General features: G+C 33.5%; 3 protein-coding genes across 4 annotated transcripts; 2 read left to right on the forward strand and 1 right to left on the reverse strand.

The window, feature by feature from the left end:
* Nucleotides 1–5,402: 5,402 nt before the first annotated feature.
* LOC146157652 (large ribosomal subunit protein uL22m-like) lies at nucleotides 5,403–6,319 on the forward strand. The gene has a single exon (XM_083386988.1). The coding sequence runs from the start codon at nucleotides 5,502–5,504 to the stop codon at nucleotides 6,222–6,224; it is 723 nt and encodes a 240-aa protein (XP_083243114.1). The 5' UTR covers nucleotides 5,403–5,501; the 3' UTR covers nucleotides 6,225–6,319.
* A 133-nt stretch (nucleotides 6,320–6,452) lies between these two features.
* LOC146157653 (O(6)-methylguanine-induced apoptosis 2-like) lies at nucleotides 6,453–11,259 on the reverse strand. Its single transcript, XM_083386987.1, has 7 exons — nucleotides 11,046–11,259; nucleotides 9,808–9,929; nucleotides 9,648–9,749; nucleotides 8,826–9,017; nucleotides 7,722–7,833; nucleotides 7,119–7,287; nucleotides 6,453–6,906 (listed from the first exon to the last, which is right to left on the reverse strand). The coding sequence occupies exons 1-7, from the start codon at nucleotides 11,119–11,121 to the stop codon at nucleotides 6,642–6,644; spliced, it is 1,038 nt and encodes a 345-aa protein (XP_083243113.1). The 5' UTR covers nucleotides 11,122–11,259; the 3' UTR covers nucleotides 6,453–6,641.
* Nucleotides 11,260–13,359: 2,100 nt separating this feature from the next.
* LOC146157654 (F-actin-capping protein subunit beta-like) lies at nucleotides 13,360–20,620 on the forward strand. Of its 2 annotated transcripts, XM_083386369.1 has the most exons (8): nucleotides 13,360–13,415; nucleotides 14,654–14,862; nucleotides 15,264–15,377; nucleotides 15,779–15,920; nucleotides 16,955–17,071; nucleotides 17,918–18,060; nucleotides 19,142–19,250; nucleotides 19,462–20,620. In XM_083386369.1, the coding sequence occupies exons 1-7, from the start codon at nucleotides 13,404–13,406 to the stop codon at nucleotides 19,245–19,247; spliced, it is 843 nt and encodes a 280-aa protein (XP_083242495.1). In that variant the 5' UTR covers nucleotides 13,360–13,403; the 3' UTR covers nucleotides 19,248–19,250; nucleotides 19,462–20,620. The 2 variants fall into 2 exon arrangements, with proteins under 2 accessions (XP_083242495.1, XP_083242496.1); XM_083386370.1 differs by lacking the exon at nucleotides 19,142–19,250.
* Nucleotides 20,621–20,961: the final 341 nt, after the last annotated feature.

Genomic DNA, 20,961 nt, shown 5'->3' on the forward strand with positions numbered 1-20,961 from the left:
TGACAATGAGTAATATATTTTGAGAATCGCAAGTTAGTAATTTGACAGTTTTACGAAAAATTTGCACCAAAATATGAAAATACAAACAAAAACGTCGATCAAAAATACGCAACGTTTTCTAAATTGATTGATAGCTGATGTTTTTATTCTAAATATTAGTGAACTTTAGTATCTTTAGGATAAGTAGTTAATGGCCAATGATCTCCTTTTTTATAGTTTAAGAACTTGAAATGCTAACTTTGCTAGATTGGGGCCGAAACTTTCACAGCTGCTTTGATGGCGTCAATAGTACCAGTCAATTTAGTAGAAGCTAATTCATTTGTTAAAGCGTGTTAACCATCTAAAAAAGCTCTTTTCCGATTGGTTTTTCTTTTTTTAGGTAGAAATATTATTTCTCCAAACGGTGAACTATATTTTCGTTATTTTTTCTTCAAACCGAAAATATTTTGCTTGCTAGAGAGAGAAAAATGAATTAGTATAAAGGTTGGCTTGAATTTTGTCTACTGTCGACGCACTTTGAATCAATGTCTTTACAAATAAATATACTTGCCCTTAACAAAATATACTTGCTACGTCACTGTTTATTACGAAACGATTGCGCCATAAAAAGCGTTTTCAAGCAAAATCACTGAATTAGCTGACAACCTTGTTTTGATTTAAGTTGCGTTTATGCAACCGGGGGAATCCCCGTATCGTGACCTAGTTATACTGTTGGTGTTCATAAGTTAATTAATTTAAATCAGCTTTTATAAACGGTCATACCAGCAGCTGGTCTGACGCAATACAAAGTAATACTTTACTGACCCTTTCCGCGTGATATTACCCAGCGCAAAATTATGTTCAGGAAACCAAAATACACAAAATTAGGCAAAAGTTGCACGCCTCTCGCTTCAGCTCGTATAATGCACTTTACAACGTATTGTAAAAAAGTAAGATTCAATATCATGAAAGCCCTTTTTAACTAAATATGTCCAATTTGTAAATTAGATCATTTTGAAATGACTCAAGTCCCAGTCAAGTCATTTGTTAAATAACTTAAGTTAAAGTCATGTCATTTTGAATAAATAACAAGTTAAGTCTCAGTCAAGTCCAAATTAGGACAAGTCAATAACAGGTGAAGTCCCTGTTATAAAAAGTAGTTCTTTGTCATAAAACGATTATGAGAAATATATAAACTAAAAATAACAAATCCACAAAATATGGCAATTAAATGGTGTGCAACAATTTCGGAAAAACAACCCATTCAAAAAAATGCTTAATTAAAACACTTCATTTCAGTCACTTTTATTTCAGTCATTTGCCCAAAAGACTTAAGTCAAGTCGCCTTGACTTGAAACAGTTAACAAACACTGAACTAGATTAACTTTAAATGTTATCGCGTTCCTTCAAAGTAGTTTTATTACACTTTTTATTCGCTTTGCGTCAACACTTTGCTGCCTCTGTAAATGAAATTAAACACGTTTTAAGTGCAAAAAAGACCCGAGGTCCGCCTGATTCACAGTTGTTCTAACATTTTGTGCGGCCCGCAGAGTTCTTTCTGAGTTTGGTTTTGGCCCGCGACTAGAAAAAGGTTGCCGCCCCAGATGTGCAATATGTTAACTAAGTGTCTGTATCGTTTTTTCGCAAGAGTTAGTAGGCCTACATCCTAATAAACATGCATTACCTTAAAAAAGTGATTTTTTTATGCTCAATATCAAATATATAAATCTCTCGCAGACCACCTGTGAGAATAACTGCTGCAAACATTTCATCATAGCTTAACGACTACTGAACTGCAAAATATTAGCTAAGCATCGTAGTGGCATCTATCATAACGTGAACATTTTATTAAAGCGTGCGTTTTTTTCCATTGCCAATCTCCTTCTATTCACGTGAAAGGGTCAAGGTTCAAATTGTTGAATCAGGGTTGGATCCAGGGGGAGGGAGGGGGGGGGGGGGCGGGCACGTGGCCATTCCCCCCCCCCCCCCCAAAAAAATGTATTTTTAGTCTATTTTAATTACGTAGGCCTATTTGCAAAAATATATCGCTAATCTTGATTGCGTCTGTAGTATGTGTTGACCTATTTCGATAAATTAGCAAGGCGTTGTGCTTCTTACAACACCATCGAAAATGACGGTTTTGGCAAGTTAAACGATATAAAGGCTTTTTTGCATTGCGCAAATCGATAACATCTTTATAAAAAGCTTTTTTATTAAAAGTAGTAGCCCATCTATCCTCCTATCCAACTTAAACTTTAACGAACGAAGGAACTGTAAAGTGTTCTAAAGATTACTTTTTTATGACGTCACTTTTAGATTAATTTTATGGCGTCACATTTCGACGTAAGTTTGTGACGTATTTTATAAAAATTGTTATGCTCCCCCCCAAATAAAATCCTAGATCCAATAAACTGCGCCTGAGCGCGATGAATTGGTGTCGACAAGAATCGCAGGAAATTACACGAGCCTTGACCTGCCAGTTTTTAACATTGCCTTCGCCTACAAAAAAATTAATTGCGCCAAATAAAAAAACTTTAAATTCCAATATACTTGTACCCACGCCACACATCACTTCACCAAAATTTAATAGGTTTTCAAATATTTTTTTCAATAAATAGATATACAGAGTACACGATTTTGACGGTTATAAGCTTTATGAAGTTAAGTTATCTTTAATTCTGAGTTTACAATTTTCTGAGAAAATTTTCTTTCAAATTTATCTCGATCACAATTCAAAAAATGCAAAAATAATTTAGATCGTATCGGCACCAACACCATCCTAGTATCGAACGAGTGTTGTTATTTTAAGCATCGGCTCCGCTACGGCAATGTAAGGAATCCCTATTAGTGACGGAGTGTACGCCCAGCCAAATTTCGTAGCTGTAGGTGAGCATGAACAATAATTTATTCAATTTCAGTGAGAAATCTTAATCTATTATCACACATAATTGCAATTCTAGTATCCTACTACACAACGCACCCGGTCCGTTAGAAATTAGTGCATTTCTAAGCAAAAAGGTCTACGACAATAAGTGCATCCAAAGGATCAAAAAGTCCGACTTTTAGACCTTGAGGTCTTGGCAATGCACTAATTTGGACCTTTAGGTAAACTCCCGGCGTAGATAAATTGAAAATATTCGCTGAAAATTCACAAAAGATTACAAAAAGTTTGAGGTGGCATTAATAACACTTGACCCACCCTAACCCAAACGCTAACCCGAACCCAAATAATGTGCGTTAATGTAATAATTATTTGAATGCTGGAGAAAAAGCCCAAACTCGGGTGGGCATAAGATAGTTTCTCGTCTATGGTACCATAGGATTGTTACGTTACAAATTGAGGTATTGGAGCCTAAAGCGTTTATGTAATTATTAATTCAATGCACATTATTTGGGTGTAGGTAGGTGAAGTATTATTAAACTTAATCTTTTGAAGCACATTGTTAAGTCATAGTCCAAGACCTCAAAGTCTAAAAGTAGGACTTTTTGATCCTTTGGATGTACTAATTGTTGTAGACCTTTTTGCTTAGAAATGCACTAATTTCTAACGGATCGGGTGCACAACGAGTAATATTATTACACGACCCTAAAGCAAATCACGATGTAATTTTAACTAATAATAGCTTTCATAAAACAAAAGCTACTTACGTCCATCGTGTTAAACCAGTGAGTTTCAACGTGCGGGTTCTATGAAACTTTGATCAAAATATTAAAATTCTTGCAAAACACCTAACAATCTTATACCGAAAACTGTTTACAAATCACTATTTTACGCAAATGTAAAAAGTAGCAATATTCCCATCAGAGAAAAACTATATGTTCGCATTAAACTACATATTTAAACTATATATATATTTTAACTCTTTAAAAGTTTTGTGCTCTTTTAAACTTTATTATTTGCATATAAACTTTGTTTGTCTGTTAATGTGTGAAAAACGACGAATGTAGAAATTTTTTGGCTAACAAATTATTTTATTATTTTACCAAAACATGTTTAAAAGTTTTAAGCTTATGTTTTTAGGGCTTTATCTTCGGTGTGTTGTGTTGTGCGAAACTATTCTGTTAGTATAAACAGTCCAGGTTTAACAAACCACTTTTTCACAGCTTAATTTGTTAGAATTTTATTTTTCGTTTTCCCTTGGTTAAAAAGTTTTCGTCATGGACCAGTGATCATCTCGAACAACTTAAAAATCTCGTGTTTTTAACGAAATAAAACATTAATATTTGTTTAAATATTTTAAGTCATTGTGGAAATTTCTAAAAACTTTTGTTATGTGATTGCTCCAAATGTTTTGCTGATTTTGCCAAGTAAAACAATAACGGGTGCTGGTCTAGAATCCTACCACAGTTATGAAATTAACCCACATTATTTGGGTTAGGGTGAGAGTTAGTGTTTGGGTGTGGCTGGGTCAAGTATTATTGGCGCTGGTCTAGAATCCTACCACAACGAAACACCATTTGGGTTAGGGTGCAGGTTAGCGTTTGGGTTAAGGTGGGTCAAGTATTATTATTAAATTAGGTATATAATATTACTTGACCCACCCACACCCAAACGCTAACCCGCATCCTAACTCAAATTTTGTGCGTTGATTTTATAACTGTGGTAGGATTCTAGACCAGCGCCGTATTATTATATTCTTTATTTAATAATAAAACTTGACTCACCCTAACCCAAACGCTAACCCCGCACCCTAAAATAATGTGCGTTGTGGTAGGATTCTAAACCAGCGCCCATTTTTTAAAGTAACAAAACAAATTGTCAAAAATTAAAATTGCCAGTAGGAATTAAATATTGGAGAATAATTATGATAAAAGTTAACCCACCCTAACCTAAACGCTATCCCGCAGAGTAATGTGCATTGATTTAATAATTATTTGAATGTTGTGGTAGGATTCTAGACCAGTTCCGAAAGTTGTAAATGTACTCCTCTTTTTACACTTTTGGTTTAAAGTTTGACAAATAGGTATGCAATATAATATGTAAGGGTGTACACAAAAAGCTGCCAAATGCAGACCAGCTCAGTGCCAGCTTGAATTTGACCTCCCAGAGAAATAACCTTAGTCATGGCACAATCGCTCATTTCTGGGAATATAGCAGTGAAATTCAGTCATCTGCGAAAAGCAAGCGATGCCAACCAATCTAGAATCATATCTGCTGCCAGATTGAAAAAGATTTTTATGTCACATTTGGCGGCTGTATTAACACATTTGAAGAAATATGACTTGCAATGCAGGAAATGAACTTCTACATTTAACTGTAATTAAAATTTTTTGGGTTTGAACGACTTTTCGCGACTGAATGCATTTCACACGATTTTTCCTAAATCTGCAGCCACTCATTAAATGTTATCTTCAGTTTCTAATCCAACTGGTGTCTAAATGAGTATTGTTATTATTATATTGATTTCATCCTTGCAATTTAAATTAAAAAAGTGGTAGGTTGCTAGATCAGAATCTTCATCCTTAAAAAAACTAGTATAACACATGGTAATTCTTAGTTATTTTACTTTTAGCTTTGTTTTATGCATTCTAGTGTTTTCAACATGGCCGCCACTAGTTTTGGTCGTATGCTGCGAAGTGCTGTTTCCACAAAAGCAGTACAACAGTGTAGAAAAATAGACAATGGTAGTTTGATTACAGCAGGTGCCCGGTCTATCAGTACAACCGTATCTCTACAAGGGACTAATATGGATTACATAAGATACAAACGGGACGCTAAATCCTGGGAAGATTATTGGCTCCAAGAGAATACGTCCTGGTTTGACAACAACAACATGATGTACGAGCCCCTAGATCCAAGCGAGGGGGTTAGACCCGCTGAAATCTACTTTGGCCGTCGTAACATCCGGTACTCGGCGAAGAAAATGTACCACGTGGCTCACCTGGTTCGCAACATGAACATCGACGAAGCTATCAGCAAATTGGAGTATATCAACAATAAAGCTGCAATTACAATAAGAGATATCCTACTTGAAGCCCAGGAATATGCAGTAAAGGAACAGAACGTTGAGTTTAAGTCCAACATGCATATCGTTGAGTCATTCGCAGAAGCTGGGCCTAATATTATTTTTCCTTTTTGGATAAAAGGGGGCGGCGCAGCGAGAGGTAAATGTCGTTTCTGCAATTATTACTTGAAGTTGCGCGAAGGCCCAGCTCCACCAAGGGTTAAAAGAGTGACCGCTGAAGATATGGCCATGTGGTATTTGGATAGGTTAAGAAAGAGGACTATTAGAGACGGATTGTAATTTAAAAACTGTAAAACAAAGAATAAATGTCTTTTTAAAAAAATGCTTGTTTTATTCTTGCTTTAATAAAAATTGTGTTTAAACATAAAAGCAAGGTTTACAGTCATTTTTAGGTTTTTAAGGATAGAGTGTAATATTACTTAGTAATTAGATGAAAAAAATATTAATAGCACATTTTTTTTATAAACATACCTTTTATCTTTCACATCTCAATCCGGGCACATATGTTCTTAGAAAAAAAAAAAAAAAAAACCTTAATGTTTAATTAACTGTTCTTTACTTTTCATGGAAAAGTGATTTAACACGAAAAATAAATTTCCAATCGCTGAAAAACTTTTTCATATTTACAAAAACATTTTGCAGTGCAACTTTTAGTGTGCAATAGGCTGGCTTAATATCCACACCAACCAGAAGTGCTCACAGTGGAATCCACTTGTTTTGGGCATTGTAAATAAAACTTTGCTTTCCGACACGTTCTGGACGGTACGAAGCGGGCCCAGGATGCTCCTTGGTGCGGTGATTAAACGTCCACCTTGACGTGTTAGACACAAACACCCCGGATGACATGTAATGTTTTGCCGGCCCATCGTAGTCCACAAGCTCGTATGAACCCGGGCCTGGGTTCTCTATGGGTGGGGGCAGCGCCATGGCGGGTGCACTGATGCAAAGATAGTGCCGCCTCCTGCAAAAAATAATGCCAAATATATATTTTTTTATGCGACCTATCACAAGGATAATCAGTTCAAATTTATTTGACATGAGCCACGTCTTTCTCAAATTTTGGAGAATTTTGCTCAGAATCAATCTTATTAAATGTAATCATATACAACTATGCAGTTTGCGGTATAATCAAATAAACAGCAACACAACTTTTGGTTAAAAACACTGTCTTACGGGAAGGTAAGTTTGTTGGTGGGTGATCCGGGGTGATAGGGTTTGTATGTTCCGGGTCCTGGTACATCCAACGGCTTCGATATTACTTCACGCTTCGTTGTTGAACTAAATATTGAAGTTGGACCTTTCGCTGTCGGTCTGGTCCCTTCATCGTGGATGTTATAGTGGCCTGGGATATGCACAAATCATTTGTTTAAATCAGTGTTGTAACTGTAAGCCTCACCTCTTTGAAGTGACCTCAGTCCTGGTAAATAATTTGCTAAAAATAGCCATTGACATGAAAAATAAATTAGATGTTAATAAACGCGAATAAGAAAATTTCACCAAAACTGTAATCAATAAATCAAGTGAATCATTCAAAAATAGTGAAAACACTTACAACACTTGTCTAAACTACCTAAAAGTATTAAAAGGTAATATAAATTACCCAGTTAACTTATATTTTTAAGTCAAGGACCAAAACTCTTATATATTTACTAGTGTGTAATGTTCCAGTTGAACAAAATGCAATACAAAGTTTTCAGATATAAAGCCCATTCAGGAATAAAAATATTTACTAAGTAAATTTACAAGACAGTAAAAATTAGTTTTAAAATGTCTCACTTGGTGAGGGAACCCTGGTGCTTCCAACCGGGATAACTTGACGCGTTGTCTTCGATTTAAAAGCAGCTTCAGCCCCGACGCCAAACTTTTTGCCCATGCTTGTGTTTTGAACCTACAACAAATAAACAAGTTTCAATTAAATAATTTGAAATGTGCTTTTTCGTAATACATTTAAACTAAAAAAACAAGCAGCTAATTGTGAATATAACATCATTTGAAATGTTCTTTTTTGTAATACAGTTAAACTAAAAAACAAAACAGCTATTTGCGAATATTACAAGAGATATTTTGCCACTACAGTGGTCCTTTTCTGAGGCTTCCTTAGATTTCTCGCCCCAAAGTTTTAGCTACACAACATTAGTTGTTTGTATATTAGGCTGGACAATGGACATGTGTTACTAAACAGCAGCAACAGTATTAAAAAAGAATAGGACACTATGTTAAAAGTTAAGAACCCCTGCTACAAGACTTAAATGAAAAAAAGTAGACTTTAACTGACAAATTACGAAATTAATTCTAATTAATCTCTCCGGATACTATAAACACTTATTAGGCTTTTGCCTGATGAAGCATGGTTGTGTGAAAACTTGTCTAAATTTTAATACAATTCGTCATTATAAGTGCTACCTGATTTTAAGATTAAGAATTAGAAAAAAACTGCCACCAAAAAAGGTTATTAACTACAAAAACACTTTATACAAAGAAACATCAGTTTAAAAGATCGTTCACCCGCATGGTATTAGAATTCTCACTGTAATTAAAATAAAAAAACCCTTGCTTACATTGGCAAAACAAAAAAGTTTTCACCAAAATAATTGGAAATGTTGTAGTAAGAATATCAAAGCCCATGCAGAAGTAGACCTATGCCACCTATTTCTGTACGGGCTTTGATATTCTCACTACAGCCTCCAACTGTATACCCCTTAAAGTAAAAAAGAGCTCTTTCCTAATGCATAAAACTTAAAACAGCGTTTTATAAATGTTAAGATAGGCCCTTATGTATACTGTAAACGACAAAAAAAATTTGTAAAAATGCTCTTTCATAATGCACAAAAATGAAAAAACAACAGCTTATTATAAATATTAATACAAAGCCTTGCTTACATTGTAAACGTTTGGTGCCGGAGCTCTCACCGGCCCAACCATTGTGTCTTTGGTTGTGAGGGCGATTGGGGTGTGGAAGGAGCTGGAGTTGGCTCGGTTGAATTCCTTCCTTGTGGAGAGAAGAGAAGGGAGGTTGTAGGATCCTGCACCCGGAGTTGAACCGTTGTAGTGCGACTTGTTGGCTCGCTGTGTCTGTAATTGAGGGAAAACAGATTTATATGAAAGAAGGTACAACGGAAGCCATTGCAGACTAACCCAATATGTCGATCAATGATGCAAAAGGCCAGGCCAGAAAAGCCTGTAGTTAGATTCGAATCACGACCTCGTTCAAACCGAACTACTGAGCTACACAGGCTCAGAGAAGAGCAAGTCAAGAAACTACCATACGCTAAAGCTACATGTGTTGGGGAGTTTACAAATGTTTTGGTCATGCGCTGAGGTAAATTTATCAAAAAGTAATTGATAAGCAAATGGAGGTAACTAATCTTTTAAATTGAAAGATAATTTTGAACTAATAGCCTGGAAAAAATAGTTCTGAACATTTCCATTATATTATTTTGCTTGATCATATAATTATGTCATTTAGCATTAGTATCGGAATAAAATGTCATCAAACAAACTGGTGCTGTTATTGCCAGGAGCAGCTAAAAGTTTTATAAAACAAAAAATGGATTTTCTGTTCAGTATGGTAATAGTAAAGAAGTAATCACAAATTCTCACTTCAAATTCATTAATAGAAACAAATAACTTGTAACTAACAAATAAAAATGATAAATCTTTTGAAATCAACAACAAGCAAAGGCAAATTAATATAGTTATTACTTTTGAGGCAAAGCTCCCAGTTCCTTTCTTTGAGAACGACGTTGATATCTTTTCGATTTCACCATGAGGACATTTGTAATTTCCAGGTCCTGGAATATCATTCTGTAATGTAACAAAATACTGATTTTTCTGCAAACTTAATTAAAACTAATTGACATACAATGTAGTAATCATCGCTGAAGCGTTTTGCTTGCGCACAAAATCCTCTTTTGTCTGCGTTATTTGTGACAATCGTTTGGTATTTGCTTGGAATTGACGCTGAGGCTGCAGTTATTCCATGACCTGGAATACATTGAAATATTGTAATTTCAACCATAAACAAAGAAATTCTTATTAGGTTAATGACATTTTCCTAGTCTGCATTCTGTGGTAAGTGTGTCCCTGATTTTTGTGTACACAACTGAATTAAAAAAAGTTTGCACACCTAAAATTAAAAAAAGTTGATTTAGTTGATTTTAACAAAAAAACGATTGCATTCCAGTCCTACTGCTAAAAATCTTTGGAGTGAAATCCTTTCCCCAACCCCGTCAGTGACAGCATTTGGCGTAAAATATTCCTGGTCTGATGAATTTAAAATAAAAAATATACATTTTTGCCGTATACAAAGTCTTATTTGGGTGAAGGATTCCATCAAAAAACTATTTGTCACAGATCTTTGGCAGATATAAATTATGAAATGCAAATACCAGTGACCGGCAGTTGGTACGCCGCTAGACCATGCCAGGTGCGTCCTGGTGGAAACATATTTTTACTTTCTGGACTAAAAAAACAAATCATTTAGGCAGGAATTTTGATTGCATTTAATAATTCCGGTGAACTCACTTTCCTTATTTAAAACGTTTTTAAAACCTATTTTACTTTTAATCATAAATAGTCGTAATTTGGAAATAATCTAGAAATAAACTTAACACTTGGGTCATATGTGTGTCTAAACATTACAACAATGATTTAGAACCTTTGTACAGAAGTGGAACCTTAGGTATATTATCTGGAAATGGAACCTTAGATATATTTATCCAGTCTGGAAAGTATGGCAGATCTCAACAAGATCTTGCGGGTGCACGGCCCAAAAAATTCGGGTAATCGGGTGCAACAAAGGTCAAAATAGTGCACTGTGCACCTCAGGTGCACTTTAAAATTATCCGATGCACTCTGCATATATTGCACTGTTCATGACGCACAGTTTTGGGGTGCAGTTAAGATTTTATTGGGGTACACTTTTAAAAAGTTGAAAAAAAACCCCGGGTGCACTTGCCATACTTTCAACAATGGCACTCAATATTTCGGCGAAAATTGGCCTAAAATGCAAACTGGGCATTACCCATATGTAAATAAGGTGTAACAGCTAATTGAACGACCTCAAAATAAATTTATTACCAATTTAGTAACATGAGTTACCTTTGTAGAGTTTTCCGGTAACTCTAGAATGAATTCTTTGCACTGAATCAATTGGTTGAATGCTGTCCACAACCATTGTTTGGATTAAGCTTGTATATGAAGTAGATGTGCTTTATGCATTGAAAACTTGCAATTTTATCAACCTAAGCCATTCATTTTTGTTCAACAAAATTTAGATGTTGTTTGTTACGCTGTCGAGTCTGTAAAACAATTTTAAAATGCCAAATTATTATGTTAAAGTTAAATTTAACCAAACAGAATATTTTATCTTTAAAACAATCACCATAGCAATACGGGAAAGTCCCTTTAATATTTTTTGTTTCATTATAGAATACTAATAAGTTGTTGTTTTCTTTACATTTTTTTACTTGTACTTAAAAAAGTTATAGATTTAGCAATTGACATAATTATTTTTCTGTTTTATACTTTATCAAAAATAAAAGTCACTTTAGATCCAAAATAGTCTATTACATAGTTGTTCAATTTTTTCTAAATTGGAACTATATTATGATGTTTGTTACTTTTTACAAAAAATTGTAAATCCTAATTATTTGCTCCAAATTTCTGAAAAACAAAAAATGACCCAAAATTAAATAAAAGCATATCAAATTTTGTGGACAGGAAATAAATTGATTTCTATGTTCATCTAAAATAAATCATATAATTTTGTTGTTCTTCTTCCGTTTTAATATCTTAAAACCTGGAACGGGGTGTAAAAACTAAGAATGCTATATTAATAAGCTTTGCACAACTTTTTTTTTAAATTTTATCGTTTGGTTTTCATTTGTCTGGTTTAAACTTTATAGTAAATGTCAAGGTTTAAAATAGCTTACAAACTTATATGATATATGACGTATGTAAATAAAGTTGGGAGTGGAAAAGTTGTTGACGAATCTGTTAAATATTCCAGAATTTCTTATTCATTAATTATTTTATCCTAAATAAGTAAAACAATTTGGAAGAAATAAAGTGTAATAACGAATGTTTAGGCATTAAACTGTTATGGTTAGTACGAGCCGAAACTCTAGTCATTTCCAGTTCCGGTACGGGATAGATGGATTATTGTCCACATTGTTTAAGCGAACTCCAGTATTCTATTGTTGAACAGTTATAAGTATATGCCTATTTATTTGTGAATACGTTTCGGTATATTGGTGTGATCCTTATCTTTTGTTGGCGCTGGTCTAGAATCCAACCCCAGTGGACATTATTTAGGTTAGGGTGCGGGTTAGCGTTTGGGTTGGGCCTGGGGTACTTAAGCCAGATTATTAAATATATTAATACTTGACCAACCCTCACACAAACACTAACCGACACCCTAACCCAAATAAAGTGTGTTGCTTACACTGTGGTAGGATTCTGACCAGCGCCCTTATGTTTCTTATTTTTAAAAACGCAGCGCTGGTCTAGAATCCTACCAGTACCACAATGCACATTATTTGGGAAATTGGGTTCTAAGGGTGCGGGTTAGCGTTTGGGTCACCTGCACCTTTTGTTGTGGTAGGATTCCAGATCAGCTCTAATTATTTACTTTTGCCATAATTTGTTCGGTCGAAAAATGATTCGGTTTGAGATAAAAAATCCACTAATATCATAAATTGCTTACACGCACAACAAACATAAGTCAACTTTGGAGCAATGTGTTTGAAGGTTGTAGTAAGACGTAGTAAAAAAACATCTCAAAGTACATACAGAAGAAGGTAGCAAGTACCTACTTCTATATTGACTTTGATGTTTCTACTAAATCTAAAAATCAGTCAGTTAACCAGTGGTTCTTAATCAGGTGAATGGTTCACCCCAGGGGTGAATAAGGGTAAACCGTTGGATGATAGCTTGCGAGCAGGGCGCATATTCCGAGTGTTCATTTTGTGCTGTTATATATAGATGAGATAGTTTTATTATATCACGAGACAAGGGTGAATGAAATCTGGAGATAGATGTTAGGGGTGAACAAAACTAAAAAAGTTACACTGAGTTAAACAATGTCAATTAGCACATATAAGTTGTTACTAATACTGTTTAAACATGTAATTTTAATGATCTGGACTTTAAATGGTGTTATAAATATATCCTTCCATCCAATAACTTAATATACATTAGATTATATTACAGCTACGACCAAACACTAAGATTCAACATATTGGTGTTTTTTAGGGTTCTAGTCTTTCAAATATGAAAGTCCAATATTTTAGTTTTAGGGAGAATATTGATTGTTGTGAAGTAAATATGTGTGAGGTAATGCTCGTTTTAAATTATCTTGATTCTTTTTTTAAAGCGTTTTTTTCATTTATATCTTGATTTTTGTTGCAGGTTAAAGTAGCATTTTTATTACAAATCTGTGAAAACTGTAAAACCACAATGAGTCAATTGGTAAGTCAGCTGCATTAAGCCTTGATTTTAACAGACTTTATGTTAACTATTAAAATGTTCAAGTCCAGTCATTTAGTAAAACGCCTATTTTGCATTTAATATCATAATACCTTTAGCACAAAGTCTACATTTTTTAAATATATAGATTTGACACTCTTTTAATTTATTTGTAGAATAAAAAATCTTTAATAAACTCTATATTTTCCAAAAATCAATTTATTTTATATGCAAGTTATATGTTAAAAGTGTTTTTTGAGTGTTTTTAAGTTTTGAACCATTTTTACATTGTATTGACCATGGCATTAATTCTGTTTTGTTTTCAAATTAAATGTAATTCATATCAACGGATTCATAAGGTTCCTGAAAAATCAATAAATTTATTTCATAAAAAATGATTGGTAATTGTGAAACATGTTTAAGTGTTTAGATGCAGTATTCCAATTGCTTGCATGTGATGTATCTTGGTTAAACACAAGTCATAATGTTTACACAAGCCAGTAGTTTCCTGCCAGCAAAATGTGTAGGATGATGATTTCATATCTGCCAGGAATAGCTTAACAGTTTAGACTCTTGGTTGAAAGTGTAACAAAAAAAGTTACACACTAAAGATAGATTTGAGAAATAAGTTTGGTTTAATCTGTTTTTTGAACATGTAAAATTTAACTTTAAATTCCTGGAACACTTGTTTGATTGTTTGACTATGGTTAAAATCTTAATAATGGATAGTTAAGGCACTGAAAAAAAAACCTAAATATTTATATCAAAATAAAGTGGTTAATTTTTTGAATATTAAAAAGATGAGTTTCTTAGATTTATTAATTTAAAGGCTTGAAGCAATTCTATTTTTAAGAAACCTGCCGTCAATAAATGTTAAACTAAAAAAGCAGGGCCAAACAGTTTTTTTTATAGTTTAACTCTTTTCTTTTAAAAAAATTGTTTTCATTTTTAAGTTAATCACTAAAATGTAAATTACTTAATAGCCTAAATATCTCAAATTAACAGTCGTTGCTGTTGTTATAATAAGATGTGTGAAGTCTACACAGTTAAATTAAACGCCCCACAGAAACCTTTTTGAGTTTGGTTTTGACTGGCGACTATAAAAATGTTGCCCACCCCCTTTTTTTTTGATTTTTTTAAATGTAACATCCAGCAGAGCCATTAGCAGAAATATCTAGTCCCAAGTCCTGTTTACATAATGCCAAGAAAACTCTATTTTACATGTAAAATATATGTTTCAGGACAAGCAACTTGATTCGGCGCTCGACTTAATGCGCCGTCTTCCCCCTCAGCAAGTCGAGAAAAACCTTTCTGACTTAATCGACCTCGTCCCAAACTTGTGTGAGGAACTGCTGGCTTCGGTCGATCAACCGTTGCGTATTTTGCGGGACAAACAGAACGGAAAGGATTACTTGCTCTGCGATTACAACAGGGACGGAGATTCCTATCGGTGGGTAATAGTAAAAACAGATTTATTTTTGCGATGAAAAGAATTATTTTTGTGATTTTCAATAAAATTTTGCATTTCAAAAAGGCCATTCTCTTGTTGAAAAAATGTCTTATAAATTGGTAATTAAATGAGATCTGAATCGAAATATCAGGAAACATAATTGCTTCGCCAATAATAATAGTGATAACTTTTAATCAAGTAGCTGAAGGCCACATTCTTGTAATAAAATACAACTATTAGTCCTAAAAACAATGCTTGGGAGCATTTATTAGTGTAACAACATAATTCCTAATGACATAATTATCCTGTTTTTTCCTTGTTTTTGTTTATTTTTCTCTAATAATTGTTCTGTTGATTTTGTTTTCCAAAATGTTTAATGTTGTTGTTTTATTTTCTTCAAGGTCACCCTGGAGCAATGTGTACGACCCCCCGCTGGCCGATGGAGCACGACCTTCCGATAAGCTCAGAGAACTCGAAGTAGATGCTAACCAAGCTTTCAGTTTGTACAGAGAAATGTGAGAATTTATTTTTTGTTCTTTGAATGTTGTAAAAAATTTCAATTTGTGTTTTGGTAAAATATGTGTTGAGTTAACACGAATTGTCACAGCATTGAACTCTTAAAATTTACTTTTTAGTCCAAAAATGTAAATTGAGAAAAAAAGCCAAACTCAATAAAATGTTTTTTTTAGTTTTAAAAGTTTAAAAAACTTACTGCTTGCAACAGCAGGTTATGTGTACTATATATGTTATTAAACAAACTAATTCCTAATACTTATCAGGGTTTTTAATTTCTGGCAGTAATTTTATTTAAATAAATTTTATTGCCTCATTTATTTGGCCGGAAAACTGAAACCACACACCAGATGCAGTTTGAGAACTTTAGTTAACATAATTTTCACTTGATTTCATTACCTAGGTACTACGAAGGAGGTGTTTCCTCTGTGTATTTGTGGGATCTCGATCACGGGTTCGCTGGAGCTATCCTCATCAAAAAGGCTGGCGATTCCTCCGCTAAGATCAAGGGTTACTGGGATTCGATTCACGTCATTGAAGTCCAGGTGATGGTTATTTCTGTTAATTGCTGTTTCATATATTGTCATTTGTCAGAATACTAGAATTGTCCAATGTCCATGTTTATACTGTAATAAATCTATTCACTTCATTGTAAACAATAAAATCGGCCGGTTATGTCATTTCTGTGATTAAAATGTTACTCTATAACAACAGAGGTTGCCACAATACAGATGGTTGATGGTTATTTCTGTTGCTGTTTCACGAATCGCCAGATAACTAGGCTTGTTTATATTTCTACTTTAATTTATTCCATTTATAGTAAACATTAAAATTGGCTGGTTTTCGTGTTTTTTTTATGAAAATGTTACTGTAAAACAGAAGTCACCAAACTATCCGTATATTTTAGATTAAATACAGTTTAAAAATTTGATGCAAATTCAAAACAAATTTTGGTTAAATTTTGCAGTTACCCATTTCTTTGGGAAACACTTTGTTGACCCCTGCCATAAACAAAGTTATTACTTCAACTATTGGCTGTTGCAATTTATATCAACAAAACAAATTTCAAATTATTTTAACTATTTTTTTTGGTGTCTTGGTGTTCTGAAATTTAATGTTAAAAATTGTATTATTACATATTAGAAATACCTTAAGTTTTTTTGATAATTTTTTTTTACTTTTGAATATCATGTATAATCCCAGCTAAATGGGACGCAATAATTTTCATAATGTTAAGTGGAGCTGTGAAGTCTGTTAAAAATAAGGGAAGTCTGACTCCACCAAATGTGTGATTTTGTGTCTTGAGTCCGGTTCGACTGTACAGCCTGTATTTCACTGGTTTCTTGCACTAAAATGAGGTTGATATTCAGCAACCCACTCATGGGCGTGCCATAAAATTTATTCATCACTGATATGCAGGTAAAAAATATTCCAGTAATTTGTAGCGTGGCCTTATCAGTTCAGAAAACTGATACTGAGCATACATACGTCAGACTCTGGTAATTTTAAGTAGTTAGTCGGATCCCATGTCAGACTCCGCAGCTCTGATGTTAATAACCAACAAGTTCTTACTGTACAGGAAAAATCTGGTGGTCGCAACGCACATTACAAGCTCACATCAACAGTTATGTTGTGGCTACAGATGAACAAAGCTGCCTCTGGGACAATGAACCTCGGTGGGAGCCTAACCAGACAGGTTTGTATCATTTCTAAAGTTTCTTAAGATCAGTTTTATTCTTTTGTTTTAATTTTTGTAGTTTATAAGATCTTTTTGTTTCTATTGTTTTTATTTTTTCTATTTGTTTAAGAATCATCTCTAAAGTTTTAGAGAATCTTTTTTTCTATTGTTTTGTTTTATAAGAATCATTTCTGCAGTTTCATAAGAGCATTTTGCTGGATTAAACAATTGTAGACACTTTAATATATACTGGATTGGTAGAAAGAAACTGTTTGCTAATTTTTAATTTGGTTAACTAGTGGTTGCCTCAAAATCTTTAAAAGTACTTTATTGTCGTTGAATTTATTTGCACATTATTTATTTACACATTAGTCTTTTAATGGTGAATTTTCCCGCTTATAACTGAAAGCGTTGAGCTGAAAATATTTTAACTTTTTATGGGTGAAAGCAATTTCCACCACACAATGAATATCGACACAAAAATCCCAAAACAAACTTTTTTTTTTTAGGCAGTTAGTCCCCCAAACGCTCAATATTCTCCCCTATTACCCTTAGCCACTTATTCGTCCCTTTTTAATGAACAGGACCGAACATATTGATCCTGGTGGTTGTGTATATTTCAGATAAAATACTTTTATGTTGATTTAAATAAATCGATTTTGTTTGTAAAAAAGTATGTTTTATTTAAGAATTTATTTTAAACAATGCTTTTAGTTTAGTCATGTTGCAAGCGTTAACAGTGAATTTCCTCGCTCCTAACTGAAAGCGTCGAGCTAAAAATAGCAACTTTTCATGGGTGAAACCACACAATGAATATTGACACATTTAAAAAACAAACATACATTGACAAACATGTTTTTTTAGGTTGAGAAAGATGCTGCTTTGAGTGAGGGGAATTCCCACATCTGCAACATGGGTCGTCTTGTTGAAGAAATGGAAAACAAGATGCGAAACACACTCAACGAAATCTACTTCGGCAAGACAAGGGACATTGTCAACGACCTACGGTATGTACATATCGCTCTTTAACAAGACATTTTGTTAATTACAAAAAAATTTTTTTTTAAATGTTTTCAATAAACTGGAACAGTTTAATAATATGCAATGCCTGACAGCAACAGTATATTTATGTTGGTAATTAAAACTAAACCATATTTCAAACACTTAATCAAGACATTTTGTTAATACAATTATCATTAGGCCCCAAACTTTCAAAATTTTAGAGCGTTATTTTCTAGACATTGCAAAATTGCGTAAAAATTATATAAAAATTTAGAGCTCATATTAACAGCTGTTTGAAAGGGGCAAAACAATTCAATAATTTGAAAAAAAACTGCATAAAACACAAAAAATAATTTGGGAAGCAACAGTATGTTCATTATGTTAATTGAAACTGAACCTCAGTTAAAAAAGACATTTTGTCAATTCAGTTATAAAATCGAACAGTTTTTATAATTGATTAAATGTCTGACAGCAACAGTATATTCGTTTTGGTAATTAAGAGTGAACTATATTATAAACACTTAACAAGATTGAGAAGCAAACTGCTTCATAAACAAATTCAACGACTTAAAACATAAAATTATTATTTTGCCGGCTAAATGTTATCCGCCAGTGTTTATATGGCGATCTAGACATTTTAGTGCAGAGTAAGAGGTTTAGCAAAAAGCTTGTATTTATTTTAGCTTTGCATTTCATTGGACTTTTCTAAAACCGTCGAGTACATTATTACGACGGTAATTTAATACCATTTTTATCTCAATTTGCCAAAACAATTGGGAAAGTATTTTAGTTTTGTCAAGAGCCACAACAAAAATCTTGTCTTTCTCTTTTTTCTTACTTCTTTTTTTCTTACAAACTATCATTTTTTTGTCATTTTTTGTTTTTGTTATATAATTTTAATATAACAGAATAAACTTAAACAAAGTTAATTGCATTGAAAGTTATTGTTTTTTAACTGTTGAGTTTCTATATTTGACGTAAGACTTTTTTTTACCTATTTTCCACTTTTACTTATTTCTTATTTGTTTCCACTTAATCCTGTGCGTTGCTGTCTCTTCTTTCTTCTCTTCACTTCTCTCTCTCCAGCCATATTTGTCCGGAAGCTGCAGAATTACAAAAAGAAATCCACCAGAAAATATCAACTGTCACTAAGCAACAAAATGTGAACGAGAGCGGTATTTTCGAGGGATAGCTTGTAGGTTTCACTTTGAATCTTTCTGTTTCAACATAGTCTTTAAAACCATTTATGGTAACATTTTGAACGTTTGGGATTTCTCTTTATTTGATTTTCAACATAGTCCTAAAAAAGATTTATTCGAAACGTTTAAAATGCAACCTACTTCTGTATGGACTTAAATGTTAAGTATTCTATGAAGTGACAAGTTCCAACTTTTCTTCAATGGCAGGTCGTCGGTTCCGCTGAGCGAGGTTGCTAAGCAACGGAGCGTTGCCAACGAGCTACGAGCGAAGCTTGGCAACCAGGAAAAATAAATCGTCACTTCGCCCTTACTCCCACTCGTTGTTGAATTTATTCGCCTTCGCCGCTAGAAATACCACGACTGCATGGAAATGCACGCTAAATTGAAAACGACGGCAAAAAATACATAATGTGTTGGTTTGTTATTTAAAATTTAGAGTGTATTTTAGTTGAGAGTAATATAAACATCAGACGCTTAATATTAACGATTTCACTTTTTTCTCGCTGTTTTCACTGATTATATCAAATGTCAGATTTCACTACTGTGTATTACTTCTTTGTCAGCGATTAACTTTTCGAAATATCTTCTTGTTGTTCACAACGCACTGTAGAGTTTCGTCTATTTACATCTAAAATTATCGCTTATTCTTGTAAACGACAACCTTTAATTATTTGCAAATTTTAGGCAAATTTGTCTTGTTTCAGACACAAGATAATCTTAAGAAAAATGCTAAAATTTTTACCAAATTTTTTAAGTTTTGAATAACATTAAAGTTTTTAACTAAAATGGCGCCCAAACAATTTAACCAATTGGTTGAACACATGCGATTCATGTTTTTGGTGCCGCTTAATCTTTTCATGCCGCGTGTTGTGATGTCATAAGCGTAATTATCCTCATAATGGACAATATGATGTCATAATGTTTTGATTAGCCCAGGTTTGTTAGTTCCCAAGCATTATAAAGTTTGTTGTAAATGTTATATTCTAATATAAGGTTATGCAGTAAATAAACAATTAAATTTACGTGGGTTTAAATCTTTTAAGCAAACGCAGCGAAATATTTGACTTTTGTTTATTTGCTTTGTTTAGTTTGCATAATGCTTCTAATTCACACTTCAGTTTCAAAATCTCTCTTCGTAAGTTAAAGCATTAACCGGTGAATCTTGTAGAGTACAAATTGACAGTTATTGTTGTACTTACGAACCAGCTTCTAATGCACTTCCCAGTTAAACTTAAGTTGGTTTGTTGATTGTATTGAAGCGAAGATTGTCGTGTGTTTATTGATCAGTGTATTCAACCAACATATCGTAATTGCCAGCTCACCAGCTGCTACTTCCAAACACAATAAAATTGTTCGTTAACCAGAACCAGTGGTGAAGTAAAATCATTTTCAGACCGCAACTTTGAAAAAAAAAAAATGGAACATATTTTTAACATTTTTTTTAATTTCGACAATGTGATAAAAACTTGCAAGAAATTTACAAAAAGTAGCGGTATTCCAAAAAAAAATCGCGTTCGCTTCGCTCGCAGGGTGCGCTTCACTTACAACGGTTAATGAACACTGAACTAGATACATTTTTTTTTTTGGTTATCGCGTTCCCTCAAAGCAGTTTTATTATACGTTTCATAATAGCATGGAAGACGAAGTGTGAGGTAGAATATTAAACAAACAAACGCGTTTGTTTGCGCTTTGCTCAACACTTTACTG

This window comes from Ascidiella aspersa, chromosome 4, assembly GCF_963924565.1.
Source record: "Ascidiella aspersa chromosome 4, kaAscAspe10.2, whole genome shotgun sequence".
Lineage (NCBI taxonomy): Eukaryota > Metazoa > Chordata > Ascidiacea > Phlebobranchia > Ascidiidae > Ascidiella > Ascidiella aspersa.

Coding starts and splice junctions, on each gene's coding strand:
- LOC146157652 (XM_083386988.1), top strand. CDS start 5,502: ATGCATTCTAGTGTTTTCAACATGGCCGCCACTAGTTTTGGTCGTATG.
- LOC146157653 (XM_083386987.1), bottom strand. CDS start 11,121: ATGGTTGTGGACAGCATTCAACCAATTGATTCAGTGCAAAGAATTCAT. Junction 9,930..11,045: donor TACCGGAAAACTCTACAAAG/GTAACTCATGTT, acceptor AATGTATTCCAG/GTCATGGAATAACTGCAGCC. Junction 7,288..7,721: donor CACCAGGGTTCCCTCACCAA/GTGAGACATTTT, acceptor TGCATATCCCAG/GCCACTATAACATCCACGAT.
- LOC146157654 (XM_083386369.1), top strand. Junction 17,072..17,917: donor GTGGGAGCCTAACCAGACAG/GTTTGTATCATT, acceptor ATGTTTTTTTAG/GTTGAGAAAGATGCTGCTTT. Junction 18,061..19,141: donor GACATTGTCAACGACCTACG/GTATGTACATAT, acceptor CTCTCTCTCCAG/CCATATTTGTCCGGAAGCTG.